Source organism: Gallus gallus, chromosome 2 (assembly GCF_016699485.2).
Source record: "Gallus gallus isolate bGalGal1 chromosome 2, bGalGal1.mat.broiler.GRCg7b, whole genome shotgun sequence".
Taxonomy (NCBI): domain Eukaryota; kingdom Metazoa; phylum Chordata; class Aves; order Galliformes; family Phasianidae; genus Gallus; species Gallus gallus.
The window spans coordinates 96,998,741-97,023,307 of NC_052533.1; the positions used below are offsets into that span (position 1 = coordinate 96,998,741).

The window sequence follows — 24,567 nt, forward strand, 5'->3', positions numbered from 1 at the left end:
AAAGCTACAACCAAGTCATAGTAAAGAATGCAACATCCAGCTCTTTGTATTTAGTTGCAGAGACCGTTAACTACCAAAAGCACACACTGCATGATGATACAAGAAAAATTAAATAAAAACCTTCTGAAGGATTTTTAGAAGTCACATCTAAGTCTGCTGATCCTAATGCATTTTGCAAATATGCTTATAGTAAGATTATATTAAGGGAAGATGACAGGTTCTTCCAACCTATCTATTTTCAATTCTGCTAAACTAAGATGAATATGATGAATTGCTGTGAATTGTATGGATGTGTAAATCCATCCTTGCATTTTGTGAAATAATAATTCCCTACCACAAAATATAATTCTACGAATCATTACCACTCACTGTCGATACAGCATAAAAGCTCAGACATAAAAAGCAAACACTTCCTTCTCCCACCTCTTAGTTCACTTGAAATGTCAGTGTCCATCTCGAAAAACTCAACAACACTCAACAAACATTCAGGGGATCCCAGTTAAGTTAGCAGCAGCATTGTTAATTGCTTCAGAAAGGCCAACTTCAAGTGAAAAGATGTGAACGGATGAACTGAACCTCAGATGAGTATTTTTCAAATAATAACTCAAAGCATGTCTGTTTAGCTCTTAAGCTCTGCCTAATTTAGAACAGCCATTGAAGGTTATTTTTGACCTATCATTAGATCTCATGTTTTCCATATTTCACAGTAACAACTTTCCACAACAACTGTCCTCTTTCCCTGTTACATTCATTTTATGAATCACGAGGAAAAGGGACACTGAGCATTTCTAACTAGTAGTATATGCTTCAACAATACATTTTATGCAGATGTAAATGTCTGTAACTATCACATTGTTGTTACTTAATGCTATGCAGTTCAAATCATAAGCCAGGGAACAGAATACGAGTTGCTAAAAAACATTACTTATCCAGCTATTTTTTTTTTAACATCATTTTCTTTTTTAATATATACTTAAAAGGGATACACAATTAAAATGCAGTAATTCACTAATTTGTACAAGCAACAAAGAACACCCTGATTTTTATATTATAAAAGTTATTTTCTTTAGTGACATTATTCTGTTTAAATAAAATCTTCTTGGTAAGTAACAGAAGAAAAATCAAAAAAGAATAGAACAGAACAGTACAACAAATGCAGCTGTCACTCATTAAAGGTTGCTTATAATTTCTTGAGGCAGTCATTCTAAATCTCACTGGTAATGATACACACAAGCCCCAGACTGTACTCTGTTCTCCATCTTATCGCACACTTCATTTTGAATATGCTGTAGATATAAGGCAGGATCTAGCCTACTATCTTTGGTTGTAAAATATCTTCCTCTCCAATACGCTGCACGAAAGTTATCCCCCGTGCTATTAAAAGAAAAAAAGTTATGAACTTTTATTCTCCATGATCAGCCACGTACAATTTTGCATTTACTTCTGAAAATCTGTCCTGTACAGTGTGCATAATTAGATGGATAGAAATCACGGTGCGTTAAGGTTCACTGAAGCAGAATGGCAGAAAAGCCCATACAAAAAGAGTACCCAAGAAAAGGAGCAGCTAGCCAATACCAACAGCTTACAAGTTGTTGGAAAGGTGAAAGAGATGCACTGCCAATGAAGACACGAGACTCACTTCTGTACAAAACACCGGTCTGAAAATACTAAACATCTAGCCCAGACAGGCTCAAGTAACCATGCAGTAGGACAACTTAAACTTTCTTACAGAGCAGAAGATAGGCCTTTCTCCCTGAGAAGGACAAATTATACAATACTCCACATTTCTTAAGTCATATTATAACCAAAGGAGAACAGTTATCTGCAGACAGAAGCATAAATGTTACATTTGTATTTCAGTCATAATATAACTTATTAAACTGTTTAAACCCTACTGAAACAATCTGTCAATTTGGCTTGGTTTCTTTAAGAAAGGAATCTTAGGATGCCATACTGTCAGACCACCAACCGTGTCCTCTAACCGACCATGGAACATGTTGGGCAATTCCAAACCAATGGGCCAAGGAGAAAGGATGCAAAAGTGCCTCTTGGTAGCAAGCCTCTCAAGACCACTGCTGTCTGGAGAAAGGAGCTGGTTCAACATTGATATTAACGGGAAAGGTTTAGCTCAATTTCAGTAGGTTATCTGCTTTGCTGGATTAGCAGCTGACTAACACACACGGTCTGAGCAGCCAGTCAGACTTATCTATCAAAATCTGGAAGGGGACTGGGACAACTCTGAGGAAAATCAAGCCACACGAGACCTGAAGGAGACACCGACGATTGATTGTCACTGGTGGATTATGCTGGACACCTACAATACATTCAGAGGCAACCTGAACTTGTTAACTCCATTACTCATGGAACAAATTATAGCATACAGGACTGAGAACACTTTGAGCTCCCAGTGAACGTATAAAAAAGCACATTACGCCATAACACGTACCCCCTTCTGCCTAAGGTAAGATGAAAGGTAGGAGAAAGAATGGAGAAAACAAGATTATGTCACTTTCTGGAATCGTGTGAGATCAGCGCTGACTGCCAAAACAGGCCTTCTTTTTCCACTTGAGGATTTTCTATTGACTCAAGCTATAGTTCAAGCGTTAGTACTATGTACCAAGGATGCCTATGTAAAATTGTGACTGGCTTATGTGTATAATATTCAGATACTCAAATACATAACATGTTATCATAATATATTACAAAGGAATTATGTAATTCATACTATATAAAACTGACAGAATCCTTCCTGAAACGTACAGAACTTTCATGAAGACCATCATTACCATAAAACCAAATAACAAATTTAAGATACAAACAACAGCTTTGTTAACAGCTTTGGCAAACTCAGAACACTGAAAATCATTGGGGTGGGTATTTAACAGAGACTTCTGTAATCAAAGACAAACACCATGGCAGTTCAAGACAAGGTCAAAACAAGATTTAAATTGGATTGCCAAACCTAGGTACTCGCCAGAGGCATACTATGCTTAGTGCTATACTGCAAAATGTATTAAAACTGCATCCATGGCAGCAAACATTTACTAACTTCAAGGAATGTTTCCATCCCATGAAAAGAACAGTATTGTTTAGAAGATGTTCTGTTCATGAGTCCAAAATACCATGTTCTCCTCCAGCTTACCCTTGGAAGTGAATTCATACAAAGAATCAAAACAGAAGTTCAATTTTAGCTGAATCCTAGTGAATGTGGCTTACTACCAGCGTTTACCATCAGTCACAAAAAAATTTCAGATATATGATATACAAAGACCAAAAGGGGCAAAACACAATGACAGAAAAAAGAAATCCACTCTAATCCACAGAGAAGAACAGCTAATAATTTGGAAGCTTACAACTGCACCAACAGGAAAGGTAAATCCATAATCCAAAGTTATATAGTTCTATGCTGCATTTAAGGCTATCAGTTCATAACAAAGTTTTCTGCTTAGTGTTTTCTATGCTGTAACATATATGGTTGTGGTTTTTTTTTAACCAATACAAAACCCAACACTTCTAAAGTTTATCTACAAGAATGGCAAATTTTCTGGACTAACCAAAACCAACCAGTACAGTAAATCTGGTCATTATTTTTTTTTTTTTTGTATCGCTGCTTGCTATTTGTCTGCTTTTAAGCACATTATTATTATTATTTTTAATACATTTTGACACTTTTACATATATACAGGCTGCACTTCTAGCTCTTAAATGACCTGCAGTGCAATTTACTGTAGTGTGTACTGTACAAAGTTCTTTGGTATCCACAGGAACAGTTACCAACTGATGTGAACTTCCTTCCCTAAAGAGCTTGTTTTGAATAACAAACTACTCCAGGGGGAAATCCATTATCTTGTCTAATCAAATGTTCGAGTGAGGCTCATTTCATTCCAGGGTTTTACTATGTGTTGTGGAAATGCGCATGACACTGACCTTTAGTTAAGCCTCAACCCTAAAGGAAGCCAAGCAGTCAAGACTGCACGAGTTCAAAGCTGTATTTAAATGGTTTAAAGAATTAATTAAAATTTCCTGGGGCTTTTTTTTTTGTGAATGTCTTCTCTAAGATATGTATTTTAACATAATATGTGTAGAAGTGGTTTTGTAAATAACAGTTATTTGTTGTTACCTTGTAGGGCCAGCTTTAAAGTACAGATGTGTATCACCTGACATATAGTTTGTATTACCAACATGCCTCCTTTTATCTAAGTGTATTTATTCTTTTTTTTTTTTATGAGTTAAAAGTGTTCCCCACTGAGAAATACATACTTTAGACAGAAAACAATTCAACAGGACAGCATCGCATATACGCAGGGCAAAAGTTCACTTTTCATGTCAGCGAGCTTGTGTTAGGTAAAAACATAACTTGGCCTCCTGTGACAACTCTCTCCTTAGTTGGTACGAAGCCGAAACAGCCAAGCACCATCTGGAGGCCTTCTTCTGGGAACCTCCTGCTCAGGTCCCATGAGGGAAGGAACTGAAAATCTGGGACAGGGCAGAAAGAAGAAACCAAGGGAGATACTGGGCAGCCTTCCTCAGCATACCTCCTTTTCTTCATTCCTTTCATTCCACAGCAGATGTCCCTAAGCTGAAGATGAGAGGATCTAGGAAGCCCATGGAGAGGAAGATGGTTACGCACTAATGAAGGAGGGCCACGATGATGCTCAGAGGGCTGGAGCACGTCTCCTATGAAGAAAGGTTGAGGGAACTGGGCTTGTTCAGCTGGAGAAGTCTCTGGACATATCTCACTGCAGCCTTTCAGTAATTGAAAGGAGCTTGTAAGAAAAATGGAGGCTGACTTTTTACCTGGGCAGACAGTGATAGGGAAAGGAGGAATTACTTTAAACTAAAAGAGGGGAGATTTCAGTTAGATGTTAGGAGGAAATTCTTTACTGAGAGGGCAGTGAGGTGCTGGCACAGCTGCCCAGAGAAGCTGTGGTGCCCCACCCCTGGAGGGGCTCAAGGTCAGGTTGGATGGGGCCCTGAGCAGCTGAGGTGGTGGGGGGCAGCCCTGCCCATGTCATGGGGTGGGACTGGGTGGGCTTTGAGGTCCCTTCCAAATGAAGGGATTCTGTGATTCTATGAAATAATCTGATGAACAAGAATGTAGCTTCACTATGTGTATCAATGGGACAAAAAACATGCACAATTATTTTGGTGAAACTGACAACAATATTCAGTTTTTTGCCATTCCTTTTGGGCAACAAAGGACACTGCAAATACAATGAACACTACAATAAAAATATCAAAACATTAGTACCACATTTGGCTGGTACTATATTTTCCAGCATGCTAGTCAAAATGCTGTGTTGTTAGTGAACACTTCGCACGTGCATATCAGGGCCAATGGTTCTAGTAAAGAATAATAATAATAATAAAAACAATAGTATTCCAAATAAATATTTTGATTGATACAAAACAACAGCATTACATCCCAACAGCATTACAACAATTTTGGCTCGCGAAGTGAAAAGTCAAGTTTAAAGCAACCAAGCTCTTCAATGCAGCAAAGCTGCATCTTTAAAAATGCCCGTATTTTAGAAATAATTAAAAGTCTTCCTAAAGATTTACTTCTAAGTTCTTCTCTGTTCTGGAAAAAAAGTCTCCCAACCATATAAATGGGAAAACAAACTAGGCATTTCTTTTTCTTTCTCATCTACAGTTTTGAGTGGCAGAGTTGAGCTCTGCAGCTAATTAAGTTGGATTGTTTTAAATGACCTTTTTCATCCACTGTTTTGTAAACCTTCTTGGAAACACACATACTGATCTTAAAAAATAAAACTCAGAACAAATTCTGCTTTTCTGGGTACTTCTCTAAAACGAAGTTACAATACAGGCTCCTATCAATATATCATTGTACCAATTTTGAACACATTTTCATATACTTACATTTTAGATAATTTGTGTTCGAACACAGATGGGTAGTATTTTTGTTCAAGCTTAAAGAAGCCTGATTATGATTTTCTTAAAACAAACCTGGTGATAAACATGCTCATGCCAATCTTCTACTGCACATAATTATAAAAAAGTTAATTTCCTTTCCCAGCGTCTCTTTACACGTCCAGGAAACATCACTGGGACATTTTCCTTGACATAACACAGCATTCAGATTTTAGAGAAATAAATGGGGAAACTAAGGTAAGGAACTGCACTAATATAATTTAAAACAAATTACAAATACTACCAGATGCAGCAAAGCCTTCAGGCTGTCTACCTACAGTTCTCATTATTCAACTATTTGGCTAAGACGGTCTCCGTATTTTTCTAAAGAAGGATATGTTTCCTTTCTGATTATTTCAGGTTACATAAATCTCAGATGAGATTCCAAGAAGGACATTGTTTCTTCCTCCATGCTTCCCTCAGTGAGAAAAGATATGATTATTTAGTGCTCACGATAATATAGGTGCAGATACAAGAGGTTATTTAACAGGAATTAAAGAGCTCAACTCAAAAACTTCACCTGGCTTTATGAAGACAAAACACTGGAGTACATTATATTTGCTCTCATTTCGTTCCCTAAACAACACTTAGCCAAGTTCTGAGCTAATCCTCAGGCTTTTTTAATGTATACATTAGATGCAAGCGTGCCACTCCTATGGCATCCTTCTATAGCTTGTGAAACCTGACAAGTTTTATTGTTGAGTCTGTTCAGAATGGTCTTCCTCTCCAAAACTCCTATCATGAGCAATTTCCTCTTAGTACGAGGCTTGCTCATCTGGTTACAGCCTACAAACAAAGACAGGCTGAGGGACACAGTGTTATGATTCCCTTTTGGTCAGATTCTCCAAGCTTACAGAAGGAAAACCATTACACATTCTGCTCAGAAAGGCAGCATGCTCTCTCACACTCATCGTGATATAACTGGAAAAACTAAATAATGTCTAATAAGGGAATCTTACTGGCACGTCAGGCAAAACATTCATCTGAAAAACTGCTGTGGTTTGTTTGTTTTTCAGTTAATCTATTTAGAAATGAATTACCATAGCAATAATTCAGGAATGTTGGAAGGTTATTCACTGAAATGACTTAAAACATAACTTAAGAAGGTTTGAGTAAGGCACCAGAGGTTCTCCTGGTCCACTGTGCTTCCTCCGGCAATGGGTGCCCAACAAGAGATAGACAAGCCCAAGACCCCTCCCCCCCCCCCAGACAGCGTGCCAATCTCCACTTACTCAGCTCAGGAATCAACTTGAACCAAACCGTGTTTCTACACACTCAGCAGCCCTCAGATGACTTCTCTGAACTTGTCCTGTCTCTCCCAAAGGCCACGACAACTTTACAACATGCTTCACTTTCACATGCTGCCACTGACACTGTATGCACTGCAGGAATGCTCTACTGTCTTTCACATCACTAGCATGTCTTTTGTGGCCAAATAGGTATGCAGAAATCCCATGCACAGCTATCTATCATGTTCCTAGCAAAGATTATACAGTAATGCAGGGGAAGCTGGAGTGAAGGCAGATGGAGTCTCATGTAACAAGAACTCTCCCCAACAGCTAGGAATTCTTTTGTACACTGGAGTTCATATTGGTCAGTCGCTTTTGAAATACATCAGACTAAGCCTTACAGCTTCTGTCCACTGAGTTAAGTTTTGGCATGACCAAAGGTAGCAGTGTTTATTTATCCAAAGGGCAAGGGTGAACAAGACAGACCTGTTCTTATACCACCCAACCTCCACAAGAAGTAGAAGGCAGCAAATCACAAACATCAAAATTAACAGAGCACGGGGTTTCTCTGAACATGCAGATCTTCAGTGGCTTCTGGTCTGACCTTAATCTCTGACTGCAGATGCAGGGCTGGAAGAAGTAAGCCTGTTATTTAGACAGCTTTCACCCTCCCATTACATCCTACCGTTCATTCTCACCTCCACTTTCATCTCCCCCATCTTGGGCCACTCCACACATTAAAACAGGGGAATGATCCACATTAATAATAACCTCTCCCTCCACTTACACTGGCAGGCAAAACAAACAGCTTTACCAGGACACAGCTGAGGACATGGTCCAGGTATAAAAAGAGGAAACCAGAGTGGACAGAGACAGGGGAGGCTGTCAGTGGATGGAGACAGAGGAGGAAGAGGAGGATAGCTCAGCCTGGCAGCACAGCTTGAACAAATGCTCATGAAACTGCACCGTGAGTGTTCCTCAGCAGGTATGCTTAACAGCAGTGTGATTCAGATTTGCCTACAAGTACGAACCCGAGGGAGAAAAACTAATGGATGTAAGGGGAAAACAGGTATCATATACACATAAGCAACTCAAAAAAGCAAATGAACTAGAACGTCTGTCTGTAAATTACCTTCCAGGTTTGAAATACACATCGTCAGGTCCGAACAGGAACTCACTCTAACAACACCAAGAAAACCTGCCCAGAAATAGTACACACTGATAGAACTCAGCCAGTAAGTGAGTATAACAAACAAAGAGTGCTCAGAATAAAGGAACTCTCTTGCTGGGAGCAAATGCCTGGAATTCCCCCTGCACTCAAGCTGACTGTCAGAGGCAGGACCTTCTCCTCATTATACCCCCAAATTCCATACAGCAGCCCTTCATAAACTGATTAACAAACATTCTGCTTCATTTTCCTTTTGGTGTCTGAAAGCATGCAAGGCAATATATTCTTATTAAAAAACACAACCTTGCCTAATTATACTATATGCAACAATTTGTTTGTTTTTAAGAAAGGGAAAGAGTAAATGAGAACTTTGATTTACTGCAAACTCTTAAGTTTCTACCCTAGAATTTGGGTAGACAGCAAGTTCACACCTATCATGTAAGCATGGATCAGGAACGGAATCGGTGTGGGGGCAATGCTTCTAATCATTATGGAACAAAAATAAAAGTAAAAAAAAAGATTCACCTTTCAATGTGTGCATACTTTAAATAACAGTGCTGCTGGATGTGTTTCAACATCTTTCTGTCCTTAAATGTTCTCCATTAAGAAAATAAGAAACCAGCCCTAACAGAAACACAAAATGCTTTTCCTTTCTACAGGATTTGCTAAACTGACTATGATAAATAATGAAACCTGTTTTCACACATTCACAGAATGGCTTGGATCGGAATGGATTTCCTATGATCTCTGTCCTTAACTCCTTAAACCACTTGCTAGCAATATCACCAATTTTGCCACAGCTCTTCTTTCAAACCTCCCTTAAGGATCTCAGTACACAACATATAATCTCAAAGTGACAGGGCTTACCATAAGATCCACACACAGACCTTCCTGCTGCTAGAACAAGTCATAGAACCGCTGTCACCAGTGCGCCAAAACTACTCACCTGACACCTGGGACCTGGAAAACTCAGCATTAAATACCTGAAACTGGGCATTCTTATCTCAGTGTATTTGGTAGATTGTGATTCCTAAAGTCACTATTACAGAATATTTTGAAAATGCAGACTTCCATACAAAACTGAGAAGAGGAATTTTCTGCTCTCTTCAAGTTCATTTCCTTCCTCTAAATAGATAGACTGTTCCAAAGGTAATGCCTCCTATTTATTTCCATGGAAACTACAACAGATACAAAGAGAACAATAACACTGTTTGATAGAGAAGATTCTCAGCTACAAAACACTGTTTTTTACATAGTCACCACCATTACCTCTGCATTTTCACCTGCAATGAACAAGAGCCTGCATGCCCCACTCACACAAATCTGCACCAGCAGAGGTAAACCCACTGTTGCTGTTGTCACTGCTGAAATGCACCACCCACCGTCTCACTGTGCTCACATCCACCAGTTGGTCTCATCAACATTCAGCAAGCATCAATGAATGTCAGCAGGTGCCACTGTCCGCATGGAGGAATTCAATGACACTCTTTTGCTTCACACACACTTCCATGTCAGACGCCATTGTGTCAGACTGCCCCTCCGCTGCCATCTGTCACACGGCAGCAACATGTAATGGAATACTGGCAGGAAGGTTCAACCTCTACTGCTATACCACCATCTGCCTCTGACTTCATGGGACAAAAAAAAAAAAAAAGGAGGCATCACTTTTGGAGCAGCCCTTGTATTCTTGTGCCTATCTACATAATTACAGCTTGTAAAATACTGAAAACTGTATTAGTCTCCCGTTTTCTCTCAAACCAGAGAGTTCTTTTCTCAAGAATACACATATCCAATTTCCTTAGTCTCTCCTTGCTCTTGATGCTGTGAAGAACATCAAAGAAGCCGGGGTTTTTTTTGAAGTTCAGTTGCCAATACTAGGATACAGTATCCCAGCTGAGGACTCACTAGTGCCAAAGAGAATGACATAATTCATGTGTTTTTTTGTAATTCATGCTTTGTAAATGTAACTTAGAATGAGTTAACCCATTGTTTGTGGTCCACTATTAGAACAAATAATTTTTCCTGCACTATAAGCAGCTATGTTACATCTCATGTCTTCTCCACTCCATTCCTAGAGGTTTTCTGTTTGTTCCTGAGAGGCTGTCAAAAGGGGATCAGTGGTCGACCTGCTGGAGACAACCGTGCTTGACAGACTTAAATGGCATTATCAAGATCCAAGGGCAACTTGCTGTTCTAAATTCTCTTTGAAGTGCACGAGCCACACGGACTAACAGAAAATATGAGGAATGGAGATGGACATTTTGAAAAGAAGGAAAGCCAAGTGAAAAAGTATTTTAACAATAAGATGATTCCTCCTCTAGTAACCACTCCTTACTATTTCTGCTCCTTTAATCATAATCTACAACTCTTTTTTTCCCACAAACCACAAGTGCTGAATCATGTAAGACCTAAATTGACCTAAAAATAACAAAATTCTGCTACTTGCAGCGTTTCCCCAAGGGAGATCAAAAGGTTCAAAACATTTTCTCTCAGTGACACACAGTATTAGGGACTGCAATAAAGCAACAACAAGAACAAAAAAAGGCAGTCTGATCTTCTAAAATATTCTTATGAGAAGGGTTTCAAACAGTGATCTTCCTTTCTGCTAAATTAGGCAAATCATAAAGAACAATTAAGGAATGATGAGCAGATTTGAAAGCAGAAATGTCCTTCGTGGTACTGTAAACACTGTCTCTCCAAAAAAATCAGGCTGAAGACCAATTTTTTTTTTTCGTTTTAAGAACAAAAATAAAGTGTGTGCTCCTGCACAGAAGAAAATATTAGTCATGGCTGATAAGTTTAAAAAATGCTTTTTCATAATGGATGCATGGAAGCACAGCAAATGAGAATACATGTCATTGCCATCCAGAGGGACCGAGACAGGCTCAAGCAGTGGGCCAACATGAACCTCATGAGGTTCAACAGATCCAAATGCAAGATCTTGCAGCTGGGTCAAGGTAACCCCCCCCTTAACAATACAAGCTGGGGGATGAAAGGATTGAGCACAGACCTGTTGAAAAACACCTGGAGGTACTGGAGGATGGCAAGCTGGACATGAGCCAGCAATGTGCTCTCACAGCCCAGGAAGTCAACCATACCCTGGGCTGCATCAAAAAAAATTGGCCAGTAGGTCAACGGAAGTGGTCCTGCCACTCTACTCTGTGCTGGTGGGGCCTCACCTGGAGTACTGCGTCCAGACAGACGTCAGTAGAGAAGAGACATGGACTTGTTGGACGTGTGCAGAGGAGAGCCACAAAAATGATTCATGGAATGGAACACCTCTCCTATGAGGACAGGCTGATAGAGTTGGGGCTGTTCAGCCTGGAGAAAAGAAGGCTGCAAGGTGACCTGATAGAGGCCTCTCAGTATCCAAAAGGGAGCTACAGGAAGAAAGCGTACAGACTCTTTAGCAAGGTCTGTGATGACAGAACAAGGGGAAATCATTTCAAGCTCTAAGAGGGTAGGATTTAGGTTAGCTATAAGGAAAAAGTCTTTTACAGTGAGGGTAGTGAGGCACTACATCAGGTTGCCTAGTGATGTGATTTGTGTCCTCTCCCTGAAGACTTCAAGGTGAGGCTGGATCAGACCCTGGGCAACTTGATCTAGCTGTGGTGTCCCTGTTCAGTGTAGGGGAGTTGGACTAGTTGGCCTTCAGAGGTCCCTTCTAACTCTTAAGGATTCTATGGTTCTATACGACAGGAAAAAAAAGCAATTGAATGCAATGGATTTTTTTTGAAAAACCTAGTCAAAATATGTGACAGATCTTGTAACACCTGAGAAGAAGGGTAACTGTCATTTACAGTACCCTTTGGGCTGTGCTGGTGCTGTTGCAAAGACCTTCACACATATGCCTCTTACCTGCAACTGTGCTGACGCTCTCTTAGAATTCTAAGTCATTTACTCTAACTCTATAAAAATAGAAAAACAATTCCATAAGAAATATCAAGTCAGTATTTATACACTACTGTATAAACCCACAAAATACCTACACCTTGAACACTGTGAGTAGCTATGGCCTCCAATTGCAAACAGGGTCTGGTAAAAGTTGGAGAAACATAGAAGGGCAAGAAGAATGAGCGAAGATATGGAAGGAGTCCTCCAAGAGAACCAGTTAAACAGACTCCTTAAGCTGAAAGATAAATATTTGGAGGGATATGGCATGTAATGAGGAGGACAGTGTGGAAGAGATGAAATAACAAAATGACAAACCACAGAAGACAGACTGGCTTAAAAGAAAAAAAAAAGAGAAAGAAAAAAGATCTTTTGAGTGGTACTTCCTCACACATACAACGCAAACTTAAAACTAGGTAAGTACTTCAAATGTCAAAAAATAGCTATAAATCCACAGAGACTAAGAGAATAAATGCAGGAAATTTTACCATGCCTACTGTACACTTACCCCACTCTTACAATCTTTTTCCAGTGCTACTTACTGCCCATCAGAGATGAGACTCTATGCTACATGAGCCCATGATCTGAGCTCACAGTTTTCTTATGGTATTATTGAGCTGTGCAAATCAATTTAAGGTAAATTATCTAAGATTCCATGCATGAACCCTTCCCTTCGGCACATAAAGCTATGCTGGTGCAGCCTACTGTTCTGTAAGCCTTTTAAAGATCTTATTATTAGAAAAAACACAATATGAAAATGAATCACAGTGATTACTGAAAAGACCTACTGTTCACAGCTTAATAGCATCCAGAGAACTGTCACTTATCTGAAGAAGATTTTGCTTATTTCAAGTTTTGTGCCAATCTCTAACCTACACAATTTTTCCCACCCCCAAGAAAATCCATAAAAGAGCTCAACGACCTCCCAGATATATATTTAACATGGAAAAATGATTTTCTGGTTTTGTTTTTCAGTTGAAAGTGTTTGTGACTTTGGTATTAATATCACTGCATAACCGGATATTCAGCTATAAGCACACTGAGCTAACAGTACACCAGCAAGGCATTTAAGTCCACCTATATGCACACATTTAAATCTCTGCAAAACAGGACTACAGGCAATACATGATTTGGGTGAATACAATACATGAGTTAGGATGAACTCTATTTTTGTGGACCATTCTACTTCTTGCTAGGCTTTCATTCATCAGTGAGAAGAATCAAAACCTGCTCTGCAGAACTTAAGGACAAGCACCAAATTTGATCCTTTATTTCTGCAGAAGCAGAGAAAATTCCTGCAGGTTAGATTTTCCAAAACATGCATTGCTACTTTCCTCTACTGATATATTTAATCAATCAAATTATTTTCCAATTATGATTTCTGACTAATTACGATTCCCTGACTAATTATTTTTTGTCTGTAATATACCCACACTGCTGTTTGTTGGTTAGATTTTTTTGGTTGACTGTTGTTACAATCTAGAGAGAAAGTCAGTAAATAATAAAGACTAAAATGATAATTCTAAGAGAGGAAAAATAAAAGTTCTGCCGTGCAATTAAAACTGTGTTGTCCCAAATGCATGTCTGTTCTTCCCCCCAAGGAAAAGGCAACGCTGGCATTAAAAAACAAATAAAAATAAAAAAATCAAAGCACAAGATGAAGTTCAAGTTAAAGGATGCCTTTCTGCTGGAGAAAAAGTATTCTTACCCCAATGTTCAAGGTCTACCAAACTCCACCAGGAAGCCTCACTCTTCTGTAAGACCTGCTAAAAATCTGATGACTAATGACATGCTTTCAGGAATATGTGGATATACCTGATCTCTTTCTAACAGCAAAATAAAATAAATGACCACATATCTGTAGCATAAGGGCTTTCTATTTATGCTTCCCTTCTGCCTTTTCTTTCTGACTTGGGTTGTGAATTCCTTCAGGCAGCTAGCCTGGACCCGAGGTGCTCTGGACCTGACCTCCAGGTCCCACTGGTAATCCTGGCCAGCTCCAGCTCTGCAGGCAGAGAGTCAATGGCTGTCTGCAGAGAAAACTGAGGATATACTTCTCCTTGTTTTACTTAACCACTCTTTGCCTTTTCATGTTTTTCCTACCTGACAGTTCTTAAATTTGATATTATTTAGCTGATATGAAAGAAAGAACGTGGGTGTAAGTTAAGAAAAGAATGATCTGCACAGCTCTGTCACTTAACATCCTATGGAAGTGAGGGTGGACGTGATCAAAAAGCATTCACCAACCTAACAGAGATAAGAGGACTTGTGTATCTTTAGCCTATTTTATCTTGCTAAACAATTTCACAGTTTCAAACAGTGGGATAATTATTTTGCATTGAAATATGTTTAAGTCCTACTGACAGCAATAAGAAAACTCAAAGGGAATGAATTGGCAGGAATGTCAGAGAACGTTTACTTTTAAAAGATTTAAAAGGCAAAGTTCATCTCTAATGTCGACATAGCGGATAAAGATTCCGATATTCTTCTTGCCTAAGGATAAATATTCTTTCAAAACATCCAACATACGTTTTTAAAACAAATTCGAGTAGATTAATTACGAGAATCCACTTTAAGCCAACTAAAATTAATCTACCAATTTAAAGTAAGAAAGCATAATCTCCATGCTTCATGTGATAGCTGGCATGTTTACAACCAGATGTAGCTCCATTCCGAGAAATCACTGCAAGACTTTCCAAAGTAAAAGACAATATAAACTTAAAACTGCGTTGTACAAATTACATTCTTAAGAAAGCTCCTAGAACTGGAATAAAACACTTGAATCTTTTAACAGAAAAGCAAATGAAATTAAATAGGTGGCAGAACAAAGATCGCAGCCGTAGCATTCAGCAAACTGTAAACACATACTGTTCTTGCCACTCATCTGCTTTACTGCCCTATTTACATTTCTCATAAAAAGCTGCTTCAATATTTGGGGAAAAATATCATCCACAGTACTTTTGTGTTTTTAACTTATTTACTTCATTTTAGGCAAGGGAGACAGAGTCTTCTGTTCATACTGTTGAGCTCAGTCTCTATTCCTCTGATGAAATTGGTGCCTTCCACAAACCAAATATCCAGTCTGCTGGTGTAGACTACATTGACATTAAGAGGACAATCCACTGTTGACAATAAATACAATCAATGAATGGATGAAGCCATGGAAGTGATGAAAAAAAATAAATCTGCTAAGGTCTACGCTGGCAGTGCTTAACACTATTCCAGAAACTCCAGTTCGAATTGCATCACATGCTGAAGAAAGGGCACACAGCTCAGATTTATGGCTGTTGTGCCGATGAACGCTCACTTCTTTGAACCTCTAAACAATGACACTATTATTGCGTGAGTAGGTGATATCCTCTGGTCCATAGGTCTCTCTGGCTTCAGTGACAACGTGCATGTGATTATTTATCCCTAACGTGCTTTTTTTTTTTTTAATTTAAACCTTAGCCAATGAAATAAAAAGATTCTCCTTGACTAGTAAACACGTTACTTTTACAAAGCACTCAAAAATGGCAAAAGCCATCATCAACCAGTCATCTTTGGCTTAAGAGATTAACATAATTAATTGATAATGAGAACAACTGTTTAACATATTCTGCTATGTTTACAGTTTCACTGGCTGTGATGGAAAATCTGTTTTAATGCAGCTTATAAATAATGACAATCCATTAAATATTTCACTGCCCTTCCTCTGAAAACTGCCACTTGTAAAAGTCTGAAATGTCGTCATCATCCTTAGACTAATTGGACAGTGTGTCTTCATTAAGCAATGTGGTTACTCTTCGTGCGTATTTATATGTAGCTTCATTATAATGTGGTTTCAACTACACATGAGGGAACAAACAAATGAAGTTCTTGCAAAGGTTTTTAAATACATGTTAAGTCTTAATAAACAGATTTGTAATTAAATCTGGAGATTTCACTGTAAAACAATTTAAGTGCTAGAAGTTGCAAGAATTTCTTTCCTGATGTTTCTTTCCTGAAGGAAGATGTGGAATGAACATCAATTTGTGATCCGGAGAGGCTGCTAAGGCTGTCCTTCAGACACCAGACAGCAACGGCTGTTCTTCAGCACCTTGCCGTCTGAGGTGGAGGACTGCTGCTGCCTGCACAGTTTACAGAAGGCACCTAAGCAGCAGTCAAGAGCTTGTGAAGAAAGGCAAAACAGCAACCACAACCAAAAATCTATCAGCCACCTTCCCAGATCTTTGGCCAGTGCAAAAACAATGGTCGTACAGGCTTTTACCTCTCACAGTCACCTTTCTCTGATTTCAAATTAGGGTATAGACTGAAAAACACCTGATGAACAAAAATATTCTAAGGCTCAGAAACGATCGTGTAATATATTTTTGGTTCTGTGATGAAAATCAGTCACTCCTACTTAAAATGATAATTGGAGTTATTAGTCTTCCAGTTGCCATCAAATCAGTATATCTAAATGTAGAAGTAAAAATATTTTTATCCTTATAAAGTGCTATGGAAGTATATAAAGTTTTTAGCTAAAACTGTATCCAAAAAAGACAGAATGTAAAATAAGTATCTGACTTGCTGCTGGCTTGACTTTCAAAAAGCCCCCAATTAGTTTGCATTCACTGAAGTAATACCAGTAAATACCAACAATTCTGAAGATTACAGAAGTTTAGTACTACAGAAGTTATATAAGTACTAATAAAAATAGATATTATCTGTGCTGTTTCACAGTGAGAGTCTGTGTCTTGTGTGATGATAATAAACAAGGCAAGTTGGGTAAGAGTGAATACCACTTCGCTATCTGCAAAATCAGATTCACAACGTAAGATAGGAAACATTTGGTGTTACTGCGATAACATAGTATTGAATATAACACTGCTGTTGATTCATAAGCAGCATTGTTCATCACCCCCTCTTGAGTAATTGTCTTTTCAGACTGAAACTCATTATTTTTCATTGAAAGCTATGTAAAAACATATCCTAAAAAAACCAAATACAAGAAAAGAAAACATATGGTACTGAGATAGGAAGAGTTAGAAACAAACTCAGAAACGAATACCTACTCTTTACTTTCTCCTGAATACTGCTGCTCATTTGTGACAATGCATAGGACTTCCTATGGCTCCCAGTCTTCTTTATACTGTTGACAGAAGAGCTACAGTCTACTCAAACCACTCCAATTTTAAGCCCTAACTGTATTTTCAGTAAAAACTGAGTATTTTTCAAATAATTAACATAAAGAAAACTGTGGCAGATATTTCTAATTTTACAGTTCCACAACACGTTATCACTTCAAGAAGCTGTTTGCTTTTCAACACTGCATTAGACTTGTTTGCAATTTGATCCCCATTCCAATCTTCTGGTTCTGCAACTATATGGTTAAAGTAACACTTTGTCATTTCTGAAAGCACTTCTGATTGACCAGCCTATTAGCAAGCAAACCTAATCCTTCAAGAGAATATGAACAACACGACTTGTAAACATTTCATACCTGAGATCAAATGAATACCTTGATGCTCCAATTTAGTACTTGAACACTGACTAATCAGGACATTAGGGATTCAACTTAATGAAAACCAGACACACTTCCATGAAATCTGTATGCAAGCAGGTATTTCATACTGATGGAAAGGTATCACAGGGCATCAACAGAATCTGCTCTCAGCATGAAAAGAGCACAACTTCTGTATCTGCTGTTAATTAATCATATGCATACAGCATCAAAATGAGAGCTATTGCAGCAAAGAAGTGTTATCTGTTGTGTAACTGCTACTTCTCCCCAGTATCCACTACCTACCCATATCAGTCTTCCTGACGATATTAGTCTTCGTGTGAAGAACGAGGAGTTGCCAACAACTTGGTTAGCGTACACCATACATGCAGGTGCTCTTCTTTGACAGACTTTTTTCTTAGTATTTTAAGTAGTTCACTCAGGGCAGTAATAACACTGTCATACCCACACGACTTAATCATTACCTGGCCTTTTCCAAGTTTGTGAGTATAGTAACAACTGAAGAACCACCAGCATGCAACTTAGACCAAGGAAAAGGCAAGTGACAGTGTTTAAAAATCTACTTGATTCTTAGAAGTTAATTCTGAATTCCAACTACAGTAACGTTAACCATCACAGGTAGCTATAAAAACTTGTCGTTGTTCATCCTACCCCAGATGATAAACAAAGCCCTAGAGTAAAACTCTAGCTAGAAAGAAAAATCAAATGAAGCCACTGGTGGCAATATTCACTGTATTCCCTCTTTTATGACATTTTCACGTAAAACATGGTATATTTTAACACTCCCGGGAAATATGGAAATACTGCAAGTTATTTGAAAACCACAAATGTAAGATGATGTTGTTTTCTCACTCCTTTGGGCTCCATCAAGTACATATCACAGGGAAACTTAAACACGTTGTGACCAAATAGCATACTGAAGTCACAGCATTAACTGCGCAACTGAAGGAAGCTTAACCATATATGAACCTCATTTACCACATTTTTCATCTTTTATTCAAGTATTTAGTGTCAAGATTTTCTGGTACCTAGAAATGCACTTCAGCAAACTCTCCAGATCCTCCAAACACAGCGACACATTCTGTGCAAACCAGCAATCACCGTGTGCTGATGTCAGTATGAATTTGTATATTATGTCCAAGAAGGAATGCCTAAGGAAAGTCTATGCAACTTCACATAATGACCATCGTTTCATTTCTTTCTCCTCTCTTTACATTACAGAAGCGACGTCCTCATTTTTATGAAGAAAATGGGGAAGAAAATTCAAGTCATGAATTGAACTCAAATGATCGTTATCTAAAAACACAGAGCAAACCACAGGCCAGCTGAATCTGAAGCACTTTCCCTGTCAACTCCTGCATTAACATCTCACTTTTGAAAGCTGAATTACAGAGTTTGTCTGATTGATAAGATAGCTTTACAAATTACTCCTAAAACCAGAGTTCTAAAATGAGCACAAGGGACTACATTTGCACAATTTGATGTTTCATGAAGGTTTAACAAAATATTTTGCCTTTCTAAAAACATTCTTAGCAAAGGAAAATGAATCTTTTGGTAAGTCTCCCTGCACCCCAATAACCAGATGAAATACCTGCATGACTTCTACAAAACAAGTGATTCATGTTCACTGGTGACTAGTCTGCACAGGCAAACATTAGACTACACACTTTGGTTGTAGCCGACTACCTGCTATATACATACATTGAACTGATCGCATGAACCTGATCTGAAAGAATACAAAGTTAAAGGAATTAAGCACCATACAAATGTGTCCCGCTCAGAAAATTCAAATACTTCAGTAGAATTCAACTGAACTTGAATACACGCATGCTTACATAACACACCATGTTTTTCCACAGCTACTAGCATAATATGCCCTTAATATGTTCACTCTGTTCCACAAAGGACAAAATAAATCCCCATCAATAAAGGATTAAAAATGGCACAGGTCAATTCCTGTTAACTTTAGCAACTATCAATCAACACTTTGCCAAAAATAACAAAAAAAAAATCTTTCCCAATATGCTGTGCATGCTTCCATTTCAGTTCTAAAGCCTTTCTGCTGATTCCATCCTGGAACACAGGCACTAAGATAATGCCTAAAGTAGTAATCAGAAGAAAACTTATCTTGATTCCTTTTACGAGTTCAAGGAAGAAACTACAGTGGACACATGACCTACTCACATTTATTAACTTCTTAAAAATAATCAAGCCTTAAATATTATTTCTATAACCAGACCGCATCCATCACTCAGGCATATTTTGGTAAAGATTCCCCAGTCCTTTAACAAAAGTAACAAAAAGCACCACACAAATCATAATGGCAATCAAGAGACCTTTGATTTTGTTTTATGTCAATTAGGTAAATCATCAAGGTAGCAAACCTAAGACAAAAATTTTCAAAATTAATCTTCAATTAAGTAAAATTATGGCGGGGTGGGAATGACAATTTACACATTCCTAAAGCAATATTACAGCGTCGTAAAGAGGAAACCATTTGTTTTAAATTGTTTATCACTACATTCTGCAGAGATCGATGCAATTAAAAGACTCAACCAACAAAACCCTACAGAGTAAAGGTATAAACGTGAATCTCATTCTCAGTCAAGTTCTTGGAAGTTCCATGGTGAATTTAAATTAGAATATGGTTGCACCCACAGGAAATCGGTAGTTTCAAATCCACTTATTGTGAAGGCTAACTCTCACAATTAAACACGCATTAGTAAATTTGTATGCAACGTAAGTATGCATATCCAAGCATACCCAATATGTCACAAATACATTTGAATTAGTGCACAGGTGTTGGCCATGCTGTGCCTTCAATGAAACCGCATGCCATCAGGTGTCTCTCTTTAAAGACTTGTGGCATTGTGCATTCGTTCTTCAACATTTTGCATCAAGCTTATTTGAAATACATCTTAAAAATCAATATATTTTGGTTTAAGACAAAAACTTACATGACTAATAACCTAAAAATAACACACCTGTAATTTACATCCGCTATCTTTCACAGCTCAACACCCTCCATATTGTTAGAAATCCTAAAATTACCTCTTTTCCTCATCCAGAGAAAGAAGGGACCCATTTGTCAAGCTTTAGAACGTGCCAACATTTACCCTTGAAGCAATACCTGAGCTCTGCCTAAATCAGCATTTTTTCCTTTAGACCTGCTTTTAAATACAGATAATAGAATAGCAGGTACTGAATGAACACTATTAGATACCACACGGGTTTCTCTGGTTCGGAAGGCCTTACTCCAAACATCAAGAATCAGCAATGCTTAGCACAGAATGCTACAAGATTATTGTTCGACTGATGATTACTATCTGAGTATTTCTTTTTATATTTGTCCTTGTACCAAAACATCACATGGGTCAAAAGTTATTTCACCTGGAAACACAATTTTACTTTAAGTTATCATTAACTTAAACTGGAGTAGAATCAGGCCCTACAGCACAATAGCACGTTTTAAGATCTGTCTTGTTCACACATCTTCCTGGAGAGAAACAGCATGCTAAAGCAACAGGAATTAACAAAAGAAAAGCTTGCCCTTCTGTACATTTTACAAACACACAACCTATGAATTGAGTAGAAAGGACAACAGAGAGGAATAGGTGAAACTGACAAATAAAATCCATTTACTTCTAGAACGCAATCAGATTTTTCTTCCTTTTTTAAGCTTGCAACCACTGTTTTTCGTTTGTTTTTTTTTTTTTTTTGCTAAGACCTATTTCAAATAACATCAGTTTCATCAGAAATCCTGCTTTATTAAAAAAACAGAATTAACCATTTTTATTTTTTACTTAAAACCAAAATTGACTTTGAATCAAGATTTCAGATGAATTTCTACTTGCTTCAAAGTCCCTGAGGCTCCGTTCCTTCCCTCCCCCCCCCCATGAAGAATAAGTTTTTCCCTTCTATGAGGTATCCAACAGTGAGTTCAATTGGCCCACGTATAGTTGGCTTCTCTGAAAATGGAGATGGTTTTCAAAAACATCATTAAAAAAAAAAAAAATGCTTCTCCAACCCTACAGAAAGTCCACTTCAGCTTTTACTTCTCCCCCAGAAATTCAGAAAAAAAAGATGTATTACAGAGAATTGCAAGACATATGCCACTAGATTTCACCCAAACAACATATCAATGCAAAAAGAAAAAAAAAAGAAAAAAAAGGATAAAATGAGCAAAAATGCCTCAGAACTGAAATACCTGCAGTAGGCATATTTCATGTCAAACTCGACTTCCATTTCTAAAAAGAGTTTCTCATTTCCACCAACCTGCACCTACCAATTGAGCAATCATGCCCCATGTGGGAGTGCCTTACAGTCGTTTTCTTAACATCTGCATTCTGTGTTAAATCCTAACTGAACAAGATGTCTGATATTTTTTCTTTATCTTGAACCTTCAAAGTGGTAGCTTTACCAGAGGCAAAACCACACACCAGAGAATATGAGTCATATAATAAAGAAACGATTCTTCCCCTTCTCCCTCTTCCACCCTGGAGCTATAATAACCTAAAGACACTGTGTTGTAAATGGCTTCTTTGGTAATAGTGATAGCACAAACAACTCATAATCATGTAGCCAATAAACGAAGATTTTTATAGTCCTTACTGTATCTGTAACAAATTGTTCTAGATATATACTGATATATGCATACGTATATATGTAATTCTGTGGCCAGTGTTGAATCGTGCCACTCTAAAAATAATTTTCAATAATATTCATGTCCGTGCAACTTGCTTTCATACCATGCATAAAATACAGAATAGATTACACGCTTTCCCATAAACAACAACGTAAAAAGCAAATGAAAGATGTCGATGCAAGTTAATCCAAGTGGTGCCTCTAAGTTGCCTCAGAAGAGTAACCTCTATACAGAAATCCCCTGTTTGCTTACGATTCCGTATCAAAAGACGACAAGGCTCACGTGCAATGAAACCACTGCTCAGGCCAACTACAATAAACAGATAAGGAAGCAAACCACCTTGCTCGACCACTGTTCACACGAATTTCCGCTCTGAAGTGCAATAATATGGAAAATACTACTGGGGGCACTCCGTTCTTTTATTTGCTTTTATATCCTTTTCTGCAGGTGAACCGCAACTCCGCAGGCTGACACCCAGCATCTAATTCCACACAGGAAAACAGCTTTTGACAGTCTTATCTGAAGCGTCAATAGGTACAACAGCACCAGAAACGTTAAAGAGAAGAGCTAAACACGAAAACAGCGTTTACAAACATCTGCAAATCAATCAGTAACAACAAACTCAGGCTGAGAACAAACGCCAGAACAGGTGCAACCACCAAAGCCTTGGAGGAAAGTTAAGCCAGAGGTAACGCTGGCACGAGCTCTCGTCAGGAGCATCTTCCATAAAGTAAAAGAAAACAAGCCACCAACAAAGCAGACAATGCCTCAGCAAATCAAAGCGAAGAGATGCGTTCCCCCTTCATGCAGAACAAAGCGGGGCTTTCTCTTCTTACCTGTGTATAGTCAAAGTCAGAAAGAGGAGCTATGCTCTTGATGTAGTCCATTCGAAACTGGTTTTCTGGGTTGGCCAATGGAACTGGGGGTATTAAAGTGCTCATAGCTGAAACTATAGTCTAGAATTGGATAAAACAGAAACAAAATACGTTAATCTGGATAAATCTAAGATGCGGGATCAATAGAAGATAATCCAATCTGATCAGCAAAATAGGATTTCTCTCCGCACAGCCTCGGAGAGCGCAATTCTGACCGTTCCCGGTACCCCCCAGCATTTAAGAGCAGTACGAAGCGTGTCCTTACCACAATCGCATCTTTAACATTTTTCCGAATATCCAGTATTTTCTGCTTCTTTTCTCTGCGTCAAAACAGAAATATGAACACCGTGAATTTGATTCCCAAAGCACTTCGGTCGCTCGCATCTGCTTTTCCTCCCCCCGCTGACGGCTTGTTTACCTGCTCCTCGATCGCTACACCAGCCCACTGAAAACAACAGCGAGGCAAATACATCTTTCTGCTTATCCCTTTTCTCGCACGGTACGCAGAGCGATGCCCATTCATCCCTCGCGTTTTCTCAAACCAGAGGATCGCAGCCACATCTGCAGAGCCTCCCCTGACGGAACTGGAAATCATTCTCCCATTTTATTCACTGCCACAGCACGCTGCGGGCACGCTCTAAATGAGGAACGCACGGCCGAAAGCCAGCAGATATCCGAAATTAACGCTATGGATTAACGGTGATTTCCAGGAAAGAGAAATTGAGAGAGAAAACGGTGCACCCTCAGAAATCGGGGTGATTTCTAACAAACGTGCCAAATCGGTTTCAGTTTTACGCTAAGCCAAACACCGGAAAAACAGCAGCCGCTGTCACCCTGAATGCGGCTCGACATACATTTGTGTATCGCAGACAGATGCAATATTGAGTTATTTGCTTCTATGCATAAGTAGTCGCCATGTTGTTGCTACACAGGGGCCTGTCAAGCGCTGCAGTAGCAACAGTGTAAGGTACAGCGAGGGGGCCAGGAGCAGAAACGCAAACAGGCGGCAGCAGCAGCAGCGATTTCCTTATTCTCGTTCCCCTGTCCCCCCCTCCCTGCCCAAAACGCAGCGCCGAGCCTCCGGAACGGAGGATGCGGGCAGAAATTTCCCGACCTCAACCCGCTCCCAGCACGTAACGAAAAAACAAGCCCCGGAGCGCCGGCGATCCTTACTCTGAGTTAAACCCATTGACGTGCAGGATCCTCATCTGTTTCACGATGGTGCTTTTCCCCGACTCGCCGGCCCCTGGAAGAGAAGGGAGAGGGCGCGCGGTGACACGCGGGCCGGGCTGCGGGCGCGCAGCATCTCCCACCTCCGCCGGCATCCGCGGGTCGCGGCGCGC

The 24,567-nt window shown here is 39.0% G+C and overlaps 1 protein-coding gene across 4 annotated transcripts in view; it reads right to left on the reverse strand.

The window, feature by feature from the left end:
• Positions 1-24,567, reverse strand: part of GNAL (G protein subunit alpha L) — a 183,053-nt gene that overhangs the window by 94,494 nt on the left and 63,992 nt on the right. For 3 of the 4 annotated variants that reach the window (NM_001396901.1, NM_001008746.2, XM_046926427.1), the window contains 3 exons: positions 24,398-24,470; positions 23,490-23,544; positions 23,186-23,305 (listed from right to left, as the gene is read on the reverse strand). The exons of the other annotated variant lie outside the window; for it this stretch is intronic. In NM_001396901.1, coding sequence (NP_001383830.1) covers positions 23,186-23,305; positions 23,490-23,544; positions 24,398-24,432 — 210 coding nt within the window. In that variant the 5' untranslated portion in view covers positions 24,433-24,470. The remainder of the gene's footprint in view (positions 1-23,185; positions 23,306-23,489; positions 23,545-24,397; positions 24,471-24,567) is intronic. 4 annotated transcript variants of the gene reach the window in all.